The 12,827-nt window shown below is 31.0% G+C and overlaps 1 protein-coding gene across 2 annotated transcripts; it reads right to left on the bottom strand.

The window, feature by feature from the left end:
* Positions 1–145: 145 nt before the first annotated feature.
* MAN1 (LEM domain-containing inner nuclear membrane protein MAN1) lies at positions 146–8,741 on the bottom strand. Of its 2 annotated transcripts, none has more exons than XM_074118802.1 (11): positions 7,990–8,741; positions 7,364–7,478; positions 6,716–6,903; positions 6,569–6,615; positions 4,344–4,517; positions 3,451–3,631; positions 3,185–3,376; positions 2,369–2,501; positions 2,172–2,285; positions 822–1,003; positions 146–519 (listed from the first exon to the last, which is right to left on the bottom strand). In XM_074118802.1, the coding sequence occupies exons 1-11, from the start codon at positions 8,678–8,680 to the stop codon at positions 416–418; spliced, it is 2,121 nt and encodes a 706-aa protein (XP_073974903.1). In that variant the 5' UTR covers positions 8,681–8,741; the 3' UTR covers positions 146–415. The 2 variants fall into 2 exon arrangements, with proteins under 2 accessions (XP_073974903.1, XP_073974902.1); XM_074118801.1 differs by having other exon boundaries at positions 6,716–6,900; positions 7,990–8,740.
* Between the last annotated feature and the right edge of the window lie 4,086 nt (positions 8,742–12,827).

Below are 12,827 nucleotides of genomic sequence, written 5' to 3' on the forward strand. Positions count from 1 at the left end.
CCACATTGGAGTACTTATTGAAGTTAGCACAATAAGATCAATCCAATTCTGATTAAAGACAAAATGGGAACTACAATTTCCTACTTAATAAGCCTTTCTAAAAAAAAAAGCTGGCATCTAGGGTACGTGTTTAATACAAATAATATTTAATCATAAAAGTTTTAATTGAAAATCCAAAGTTAATGCTGTTACAAGATTATTATTAAAAATCATTTACTTAAAACTTAATGGAAACTTGTTTATAAATTATTAATACAAGATTCAAATAAATTCCTTCGCTTCCACTTTATTTCAGTTGTACTGTAAATCCACATCAATACAAATTTGTAAAAGTGTTACGTAAAGCATTTAAATAATAATAATTAAAAAAAACAAATAAAAACGAAAAACAACATAATTTTTCTTTCTAAGAGTTCTAATTTGTGCTAGTAGGATGAAGAGGATGCACACAGTTAGCTGATTCTGGAAAACGTTCCAAATAACGGTTCTCTCGAATGTATTTTACTGTCACCAGATTACCTACAAAAAATTTTTTTTTGAAACCATCTTTTTTGATATTTTTATAGAGTCTGCAATGCTCAGTTTTCTCCTATACTAAGGCACTAGTCCAATAAAATTTTATCCATTAAAAAATCAAGTAAATAATTCATACAAATTAAGGACTTATTCTTTTAATTATCGTTAAATCCCACTAATAATAAAAATAATAATACACTTAATAATCGTTGGGTTTCCCACTTTAAATTTAATATACACTATAAAACCGTTGTAATTACCAAATATATAAATTTGTGGGCTTGATAAAATATTTTAAAACTTACTATCAAACCAAGACCCATGCAGCGCTCTATAAGCTATTCCTGCATCTACGGGGGAAGCGCATTTCATATACACACATCCTTCTCGAGATTGCTTATCAACAACCACATGCAAAATTTTTGCTTCGCCACATTTTTCTAAAATAGCATTAACAACTGTTGTAATCCATTCATCTCCTTCCTCACTGTAAAACAAAATAGTAACATTTGGAATAAGTCTTGAAACTACTCATTTGTTTTGTAATAAGCAAAGAAAACATTTTTGTTTTTTTAAATCCTATTTCAACATGACAAATGGTTTGGCAGAAGAACCTCACCTAGGTGAAACTCCAAGCATAATATTTAAATAAAATAATAATATAAATAATATTTATACATATATAACCAGGATGCCGAAAGAAGAGGAAATCAAAATTGTAAGTAATTAGAAAAGAATATCCTTTATAGATGGAATTGCCAAGAGGTTTTCAGGTTGACTATGATTACCGGGTATCATTGAACTTAAAACAGCGTTTGATTCGCCTGATAAAAACTCAGTGTTTTATTAATTCATTACATTAGGTGCATCAAATAAATTCATTAGTGCTCTTCAAGATATATAAAAAACAGAATCATCTTTTAGGACCAGTAAAAAATTATAGGAAACGTTAGTTACGTCGGTAGGACTAAGGCAGGAATGTTTACTCTCTCCTAGTCTTTTTTAATTATTTATAAATGACTTTTTTATGCTTCATTGAAGGTGATATTTTGAGTATCCGTTGCCTGAACGAACAGCCGAGCAGATAACGATTAATACACTTGATTTACTGTATCAGTGGATAATACATCTTCCTTTTTTAATATTTAAAGAAAGATTTTGCAATGCCGAATAAGAGATTATCGAGCGTCCTCACACCAGAAATAATTTAAATTTATTATATAAGGATAACCTTGAATTATGGTAGTAGGTATGTTATTACTTAGTCAGTTTACAATAATTAAAAATTAGATATTGACCCTAATCTGAAAACAGAATTTAGAGGCATGAGTTGAAAGGGCAAATGAATGTGAAATCTAATTATTGCCATAATATAAAATAATTTATACTTATTTTTATTTCATTCCAAATTTAATTTAAAAAAATTTGTTTGGTGGGATCCATGTCTGCCAGAAAAGTTTCAGAACATAAAAGTAATAAAATTTATAACTTAGTTACTTCAGTTCCTCCATGTTTATTATTTTTATTCAAAGAAGCTTTAGCTATTTGTGCCACATTTGTTACATAAATTAATCACAATCCATAGCAACATTTTTACAAAAACAAATTACTAAACAGGGCATAAAAATACAGGTATAATAACATTAAATACTTACCGAAATGCATCAAACATATGTCTTATTTTTAGGCAAGAAGTTGGACTTTGTGGTAACGAATTCACACTTCCTTCCATTGTGTCAAAAGCCTGCCCCTGCCAAACTTTTCTCTTACTAGAGAATTATAAAATATTTTCTATTATATTTAAAAAATGAATATATACTCTGATAAAAGACTCTCTTAAACAGTACTGTACCTAGCATTATTAGAGGAAGTTGCAAGCCACCGCCAAACCAAAAATTCTTCTCCTTCCACTTGTTGTACTTCACATCTCAGCCTCGAATCTGATTCCAGTAGTAAAAGCGCGTCTTGCCACAATTTGTTCAATCCTTTCAACATTTAGAAGATTATTTTCATAATTTAACATTAATCGCTCCCCCACCAAATAAATTAATAATTGATAAGTTATTTATTTTACGTATGAAGTGTTTTTTTTTGTTTGTGATCAATTTAATATTGTATATAAAAGCACTAATCATAGATATTCGAACCTGCAGGTTATGTTAACTAGATACAGAAACTTGATTAACTGTGTGTTTTTTAGTGACTAAATTCAGAAACAACATCCTAATTGCTAAGTTATATATTACTTTCTTTTACTACATTAATAGAAGATTTCGCAAACGTGCAGATTTTAAGATTTCATTGGGAATACCCATTTTGAAAGCGAAAAAGTTGTAGTAAATTTCTACAACGATCTCTTCTGTTTTAAAGTTTGATAAAGCGGGCGTTTCTGAGCGATCAAGTGTGTAAGATGGGAAAGGATATTGTGAAAATCTGAGATTCAAAATTTAACGTGGTGCTGAATTTCGTCATTTTTTACTTTGACCCTACTATTTGAAAAATCCTTTTTATATGCAACAGAAAAGTTAAATAAATACCTGCAACAACTTTTAAGTTGTAATTAAATTCAAATAATCTACATCTAAAATTTTAATGAGTAATGTAGATTTTATTAATGTAATAGAATAAATAGAATTTAATTAAGAGTTTGAGTAGATATTTTACTTACGAGCTCTATCCTTTGGTGCAATTAACTGGTCGCGTACATGGCTAATCGGAATAAAACTATCAGGAGTTTGGGCTTTAGAACTAACAATGTCTATTATGTTGGAAACAAGTTTATAAACTTCTTCTTTGTATCTTGCTTCTCTTATCATCCACCATCTTACAACCAGATATACTAAGTAAAAAAAGCCGCAACCTAAAATCAAATATCTTTGTTATTAATTATAAACGTTAGCTATAAGCTATCAAAACTAAAATTTGAAAACACACCTAAGGTGATTTTGAATAACCAATCAGCAGCTACAAAGAAGTTGCTTAGAATGAAACAATAGTAAGAAATTGGTGGTTCTTCAATAGTTATTCCTTGCCTAGAAGGTTTTATTTTCCATTTTGGATTAGCTTCCAAAAGAACTTTTAAATTTTTTAAATGCTGCTCCACCACCCAGACGCTCTGCAAGTCAAACAAAAATTGTTACTTTTAATAAGATTATAAGAAATTTAAAAGTAAAGTAATGCCCACTTCTTCTGGAAGGGCTTAAATCCTGCTACTTTCAAATTTGGATGGTAGTATTTATTATATTACAGTATAAGAGGGAGATGGGTCAGCGAATGAAACAGGCCTCATTTATGGTAGATAACAAACTGACATGGGTGTGACGATAAAATTTAACAGGATCCCACACTTCCTAAAATAAACTAAAAATGAAAAAGAAATGTGTAAAACAGTGGACAGTAGAGTATAAGCCAAAAGGCTTCAGTTAAATCTGTTAAAATTTTTGCTAATATAAAGTTAATAACACGATTTTGCTTATTTCAATTACAATTGGCGTTAAGTAATGAGCTGAACTAAAAAGAAGTTAAAGAAACAGAGCTATCAAGAAGACTGACAGGTAAGAAAAGACTTGTATTAGATTATTCATATATAATTATTACAAGGCCATAAAATGAGGCCGATTTCATTTTCAATTCCTGCTCTTACTATAATACATATTTCCATCCAAACTGGTAGTAATAATGTCATAGCGACTTTTTATAGAAGAAGAAGTGAACATTACTTTACTTTTAAAATTCTTCTAATCTTACATGAAATACAACAATAAGACCAAATCGGAGACATCTTCAGTAAAAATGCTCTATTATTTTTTTATTCCAAAGTTACTTACCATAGTTTTATCATGTTCAACAATCATATTTATTACATCATCATCAGAAAATAAGACAGGTTCCTGTTTCTTTCCATTGCACGGACCATTCATTAAAGTTTCATAATGCACTTTATACATAATATTAAACAATTTTAGCACTGTTTCTTTGTCGGCATCCCTTATACAGTTTTCCTGGAAATAAACCATTAATACAAATATCCTTAAAAAATCATACATCTACCTGCTGCTTTGGTCATTTCTCAAATGAATGACACAAAATTATATAAAAACCCGAAATTCCTTCAGAAGGAATAATTGAAATAATAATTTTAACAATAAAAGTCACTTTATTCAATCTGTATGCTTAAACTTTCAAGTGGAGAGGTAAATTAACGAAAATGAAAAGAAACAGAAGTGCTACATAAATAAATTCTAAAGAAATTGACAGGGAGCACATACACACAAATAAAATATAGTCATAAATAATGAACCAGAGTTAATGATATTGTAGAAAACTTGTGATATTATCTTCCTCCACCCCTTTTATTTTCAATTACACCAAAAAAATTGAATTTAATTCTTAAATATTAAGTGTGAACTAACGAAGTTTAAAATTCATCCTTCCATTCTTACTGTCAACAATTGCCTATTTACATTTATAAAGAAAATATTTATTAAAAATTCAACCTAAGAACAGCTTCAGTTCAATATTGTAAAATCAGGAAAACTTTAAAAGTGAAATATCTAAAAAAAAAAAACTGGAGAAGTTAGTAAAAAATACTCATATATCACAATAAATTTACTTTCTCTTTCTCCACATCCATCAAAATGTAGATCAAAGATTTAACTAAATTTCAATATATAGAAATACGAGTAAAACAACTATAAAAATGATGCGAGATAAAAGCTCAATATATTATTTTTACTCTTCGACTTATCACTTTTCCCTCTGTCTTTTACAATCTAATTCCTTTACCAATTGCTAACGTAGTCCGCTACCTTAGGCTTTACCTCGACAGAAGACTTACTTCGAATCCTCCTACACAATTTAAGTGAATAGAACTCAACAGACGCTTCCGACAACTGAAAAGACTTCCAGAAAACAGACCAATACTCAATCTGGGTAACTAAAGACTTATCTGGGCCTATGACATTGAAATGTGGAATTCGATCTACTCCAAAGAATTCAGTCTTTACAGACAAAAATTCTTCTCTCTGCTGTTGATGCCATATCTTTTCTATGTCACCAATCATAAAATTCACCTAGACATATATTCTTTTCCTCACACAAGTTGCTCAAACCCGTTACAGACAATCCCATCTTAACATGCGATTCTTAATACAATACATTGATACACCTTTCTTCTATGTCACCTCCAGATAATACTCCTAGTAAATCTTAAGGCATAGAAAGAGAATACGGCAAATGCAACAGTTGGTTAATAGTTTACAGTTACAGATAACGGAAGCAAGCAATCTATTCAAAGTCCATAACTGTAGCAAATCAAACTTTTAATTACGATTTAAAAATTACTACTTTGATACGTTATTAGTTATTTAACCGAAGAAATGTAACGGAAAACTCCCGAGAAACGCCACTGAAAACTTATAAGAAAACACAGAGCGAGAATACGCCCACTTAGGAAGGTAGAGGCCACATCAGATTTTATTAATTGTGAATGTGTAAAGTTACTTGATAATTAAGCTTCTACTGTCCAGCCCTCAGCTGCAAGCTGTCAAAGAATTCTTTATTAGGCGTCTTTTATAAAGTAGAAACATAACCCATTTCCAGCGACAGTAATCTTGGCGTTCACGAATGGCGTGAGTCCCCTTTCCTTTATAATCAAATGGAATCTTAATTTTAAAGCACAAGGGATATGCCTCAAATACTCACTATTCATGAGTGATGTATACATATTATTATCTCATACATACGCACACTTTATACTAAAAGTTTAGACTTCATTCTATGCCCAGTCGTTTGAAGCCAAATCTTTAGCCCTTCTCAAGAACCAATAATGTTAAACTCTAACATAATATCATAATCCTAACAAAAAGATAAGAATTCCCCCCATACTACAAACACATTCGGTGAAAGAAAGAACTAGGTAATGTTGGTAAACTCTCACTTATAGTTGATCCCAAAAAATAGTTTATAATTCAACAATTGATTCGAACGCAATAATTCGTCAGGAAGAGAAAGCAATAAATAATAAACAATCAAAATTAATTAGTTTACTTACCCCAGGCACATGTGAATTCAAATTTAGACATAAAGGGAAGATAATATCTATATTTAAAAAAAAACAAAAACAAAAACAAAAAAATGAAAATCTTACTACTGCGTTATTTTTTAGAGCATAAATACGTTATTGTAACGTCTTACTTACCTGAAGGAGAAGAAAGATTTGTATCTGAAGAATGCATATTAATGTAAGTTACACCAATCAACACAAAAAACAATAAAAATATTCCGAGGAGTATTGTAGAAATTGGTGAATCAAAAGGAAGCCATCCTTCAGTAGCAGTGGTTCTCCTAGTATGTTTTGTATTTGTAACAGGCGCTCCTCTTAGACTACTGAAAAAAATGTAAATATATATATATGTGTGTGTGTAGCAAGAATAAAACTGCAATTAAGGTAAAATTATATTATGATGTAAACATTTGAGACATTATAGGACGAGGAATGTAAGAATGCTAGCCACGAGCATTCTTATTCCTAAAACATTCAGAAGTAGAATAAATCTTTCATTTTTTTCATGTTGCAAAATTTGCAGAAGTTATCATTCAAGAATTGGCAAACCAACAAAGAAACCTCTAAAGAGTAAAAGGACATAGTAAAAGGACTGTAAACAAACTCAATGGCATGTATTCACTAGAACAATCCTTTCATCTTGCCTAATATTTCTTTAAAACAGACTAATTCAAAGACTTTATTAAATTACAAAAAAATAATAAATCACAATAAAAATAAACAAAAACACTAAGTTAGGACTTCCTATAAAGAATAAGTACATTAAAATAGCTACAACGTTACCTCTGACTGAATTTTGCATAAACTGGTGAGGGACCAGTATCTTCATCATCACTTTCTTTTACATCTAAAAGTTTTGACGAGATCCCGCTAATGGAAGATCTATAGTCTGTTCTTTCTGAAATAGCGCATGAAGTTAGTTAAAAACTTTATTTTTTGAAATATAAATGATAATATAGAGACCTACCATTATATTAAGGGATTTTAATAAGAGCAGTTTTTTGTAATAAGCAAAAGATTCCATCTTAATTAAATCTTAAGAAACAATGTCAGTTAATTTATTCATTTGCGCTTTCATGTCATTTTCTTATTTTCTGAAACTAGCATTTTTGAGAAACTTGTTCAAAACATTAGTGGAAAACGTTTGCTTACTATGAGATTAAATCTGTAGTTTGTTTTAAATAAAAAGAAGGTAATGTTGATTTTATTGTGAAGGCCTTGCTCCTTTAAAAAACATTCCAACCATAGTAAACCATAGAGCGTAAAAATCTTAATATTTCGACCATTAGAAAATAAAAAAAGAAATAATTCATTCTAGAACCTCATGAGTTATCTCGCTCAACTGAACCTCCAAAAAGAAACTTACAAAGGAAAAAATTACAATATATGAAGTTCTTAATATCACTTACGTGTTTGTCTGCTGCCTGATAACCGCTTAACAAAATCTGAGCTGAAGGGAGCCGAAGAAATGGATTGACTGACAGATAAATTGAAATCTGTATCATTAGATTCGTCAAACCTTGTTCTAAATGCATCACTACTCAATGAACTATTCAAATACCTCGATGTAACACTTTGAGCAGGCAAATCACTGTGCCCATGGCTTTGTAATGTTGAACTCACTCCTGGAACATATCTCGAATTTTCATAATCGCCCTTGAAGGAAAAATTTGTACTTTTTGCAGGCGTGTCATGTGAAATAGATGATCTCGTTGGACGTTTACTTCCATTAGTAATAGTTGAGCTAGCCAAGATTCCTACATCTGATGTTCTTCCACTTACAACGTAATCGGTCTGAGTAGAACTTACGTTTGATCTGGCAGGTGACCTACGTTTGGGAGATCTGCTTGTAGATCTTGGAGGAGTTCGCCTTCGAGATTTCGCTGCGCCACTGATTCCACCATCTAAGTTAGTATGTAAAATTCCTTGGTTTTCACCAGAACTAATACTCTTATTTCCCTCTTCTTCAAGTAGCAACTTTAACTTTTTCAGCAAAATTTTTCGAGTTGTAGCAGTAACTGGCCCCACGGAACATCCTAATTCTAAAAGCTTGTGCCGGATTTCTGAATCCGTTAAGTTTTCAACATCAACGAGCGCCATTTTACACTGCACTGTACTATACTGTCTGCTGCCTGTGTCTGTTACATCTACTACTATAGTTACAAATACAATCCAAAAAACAAGGCGGCAACTGCTATTAAATAAATAATTAATTTTAATACAACTACGATACATATTAAAATTCTTGTATAAAAGTTATTTAAATTATTAAATATTTTTAATAAATGCTAAATTTGTGTGGCAATTGAACTAAATGCTATAACCATAAATCAAAATGGCAAATTTTTATTAATTCTTTAGTTTCAAACATTGTTTACTTTTAGAAAAGAATTCATTCCTGACATGGTTTGCGAGTACTGTACTTATACTTACGTAAATATGTATAAATAATATTATAATGTTCCAATCAATCCTATTTTCGATTTAACAAAGTGCTGAGAAGTAAATTTTGCTAAGTATTACTTTCATTTTAGGATCTGATTTCTACTTGGTCTTCTAACTTCTATTTGAATGATGATATATGTTATGTATGTAGTGAGTAAATACATTTAAAAACCAAAATTAAAATTCTTTGAAATGGTTGAAATAGTTTATATAAATTTATTGCGTATTTTATTACTTTCAGCATTATAGGTAAATTAATTATTTCTAAATTCCTTTCGATTTTAGGAGTAACACTTTTTGAATTTAGTAATGTTCGTTTTGATCTTTTGAGAAATATTGCTTTCAATGGGTGTGCTATTTTTTCTGCAAAGAAAAAATGGAGCAACATTGAATAACAATTTTAATTATTATTCATTAAATACTATTTTTAAAATTCCTTTAGATTCATCAAAATTACACGTTTACTGATCCACAATAATGATATACATTGTCCAAATGCAGCTAAAATAGATAAAATTGCAGGGTTGCCCGGCCTCATTGGAATCTTTGAAAGTAGATGCAATCCTTGAAGTACATCCTAACCTCACGCCATCCTACTTAGAATCAATTCGATTTATCTCCGAGAAAAATTGTAGGATTAAAGAATATGCAGAGACACTGAAGAAGAAGATTTATTCATAATTTTAAAACGGTGTTATGTATTGAAGAAAATATGGGTGGCGGAATATATGGTTCATGAATTTACCATAAAAGCATTCTGTCATGTGGAATATGTAATACGACAATACCTTTTGACATATTTTCTTTAAACGTTAAAAAAATAATACCCAAAGAAGTAAAGGCACAGGTTAGGTTAGGTTCACTGTTTGTTTAGATAAATAGTAATAAGGAATTAAGGAATAATTAATAAGGAATTATTGTTAATATATATCGGGAAAAAGCAAAACAGAAATTTGTGGTTCAATATACATGTTGGTAAGCAAACAACAAATAAGTAAATGTAGGTTTTAACTAACTTCGAAAAATAAGAATTGGTGGTTGAAAATTCTTTCTTTCTATCTTTGAGAGCCTCTTAAGAAAAAATATATGTTATGTAATAAAAATTTGGCATTCCGTAAATTTGGAATTGAGGCGTAATTTTTAAACTAGAACTGAATTTTTATGTACGTATGTTGTCCGTTCTCATCATAAGAGAATCTTCAATGCGAAAAGAATTCAAATTTTATGTTTAAGTTGCAGCTGGTTCTTACCGCTACAAGGGCTCTTCAAATTTACATCAACCACTTACAGGTCTAGTTTAGCGAATGGCGAATCAAAACTAATGTACCAAATCAAAATCTAGTATCTACCCTTAGTCGAAATTTCCTTCTTTCCATCTTCATCAACTAAACTCCTAAACCAACAGTGGACAAAATACGCTACCTTGCACTTACCTAGACAAGAAACTAACAAACGCTACAAACTTCTCGCAAGACTACTTGACAAATGATTTAAGCTCAACCTAAATTACAAAAGACTCTTATACCTACTATTACTGCTGCCTATTTGGTCATACGGCATCGAAATATGGAATCGACTTTACATTCCAACTCTCTTTGAATCCAGTCATTACAGTCAAAAATACTTCGAAAACTCGATTCTCAAATTTCATTCCTCTACAGCTGCTCATTCTAATACTTTAATCGACCTCATGCCTTCTTTCGCTTTACCAGATTTCCTATCCAGGAGATTGAAGAGAAGATGGCCTCGCAATCTGCTCTTATCGTTAGAGCGGTGTAATAAGTTTTCGCTATAATGGAGTGACACCACTGGAGGCCTCCTCCACTCAAATATTCCTGATATTGTTTTATCATATATAAAATGTACTTGTTGCATCAATTGTTGCCGTTGAAGATTTCAATAAAAGATTTTTTTTAAAAAAGTTACTAATGGTAGTTAACATGTACTAAACACGAACATGGCGAACATTCACAGTTAGTACTGTATCCGAAGAAAGCGAATATTATATACCTATTGAATTTGAATAAAATAATTGGAAAATATCAATTAGTAAATTTATAAATATTGTACATAAACATTCTAGCAATTTTTAAGTTTAAAAAATCTGACGTAATATTCATGTGGATTCTCTTAAGGTGGTTCTCAAGGTTTTAATTTATAAATTTGCTTATAAATTATAACTTTTACAAAGTATTTCTATCAATGTAAGTTCTCTATACGGTAAGAAGTACGACCTACCATACGCTAAGAGTGATTTTCACGAAAATCATGGAAAATTAGAAAAAAAGAGATCTTTAGGATTTCGCACTGTATCAGATCATTTCTCTTCTGGTCTTCAGGTATCAAAGGTCTCTCAACGCAAACCAGGATTGCAGCGCAATCAGATAGGGTTTTGGAGATATTTCTCCTCATCCGTCATGTTTTCCACAGGGACTAAACTCCAACATACGGCGGTACACGTTTTACAGTTTTTTCTGACTTTTTCTTGCCTTATAAGAACGCATTTTGCCAGATTTAATTTCGTACGCACACTCAACTTAGTCTAGGGCAAGAACCACAATCATTTACCGGTTGGACCTCTTAGAAGTTCACCATTTGCCTTGACCAGCAGAAGCTAATGAGATGATCTTGCGTGACGCATGCTGCCTAAAGTATCGGCTTCTTCTGTATAAAAGCTCCAAGAGCCGCGTGTGGAAGGGTGCCTTTAAGTAAATCGCTCTGACTTCGTTATTTGGCTTTGATGCTCATTCAATGCAGGATGTCAGACTACTCGCAAGAGGCCTTCCTCGATTTATATAGCAAGCAGACCAGAGGCCTTATGCCAAAAACTATTTCCTGTTATCTCTTTATGACATCACCAATGACACGTAAATGAAGAGAGAAACTTGAGCATGGGACAGAGTAGCAACTTTGAACAAATTAAAAAGATAATTCCACTTCCAATATTTTTTTAAGGAAATTAATGGAATACATACATTATCCGCTCCAGACAGTACTCCGCTCTGATTTTATTACTTTCTCATATAAATTTTGGAAGACTGGTATAATGATCATGTCGTTATCGATCTCTAGCTTTGAGTACTTTGAGTGAAAAAATTGGTTTTTAGAAAATGGTCCGTGTGATGTGTGGGAACACAGTCAAAAGTTAAAAATCGTAAGTCCCTGAATCTTTTTTTTTTTTTTTTTTTTTTTGTAGTGCATTTACAATTAAAATTCCACAACTGGAGCTGCTACTTTATTAAATGGATTTTTCACTTTTTGAGATCCTCTTTAATATTGCTTTAGTGACTTTCTTTAAACTTGGAATTACTTTTACATTCACGTTAGTGTTTAACTTTTATTTGAGAAATATTTTTTTGGAAAAATCAATTAAGAGGACTCTCGGGAGATACGAGTTTATAGGCTTCTCTCAAAAACACTATTCCAGTCTAAGAAAGTTGCTTTAGAATTATATAAATATTTTTTTCTGAGAAATTCGTTTTAGGGGATTAGGGTTTAATTAAATGAATAAGTAGCAACAAAAATCATGAGTGATAACATCAGAATTTTTATTTTAATGAGATGACACGATTACCTAGCCTTGCACTAATGAATTATATTGGGTTCATACATAGGAGGAATAGAGAGTCCTGTTTTTAAAGGGAATGGAGTTCTAAAATAGTGGAATAGCCCCACTCACTTAAGCCGGGAAAGTCTTTAGTTTAAATAGTCAATCAAGAGAATTTCTAATGTGTCACCTTCTCTTATGATTCTTTATTGTTCTTTAACAATGCAAACGTATAAATTTTCTACTTTGAAGTTT

This window comes from Rhodnius prolixus, unplaced genomic scaffold, assembly GCF_049639745.1.
Source record: "Rhodnius prolixus isolate KJV_2025 unplaced genomic scaffold, Rpr scaffold_2, whole genome shotgun sequence".
Taxonomy (NCBI): Eukaryota; Metazoa; Arthropoda; class Insecta; order Hemiptera; family Reduviidae; genus Rhodnius; species Rhodnius prolixus.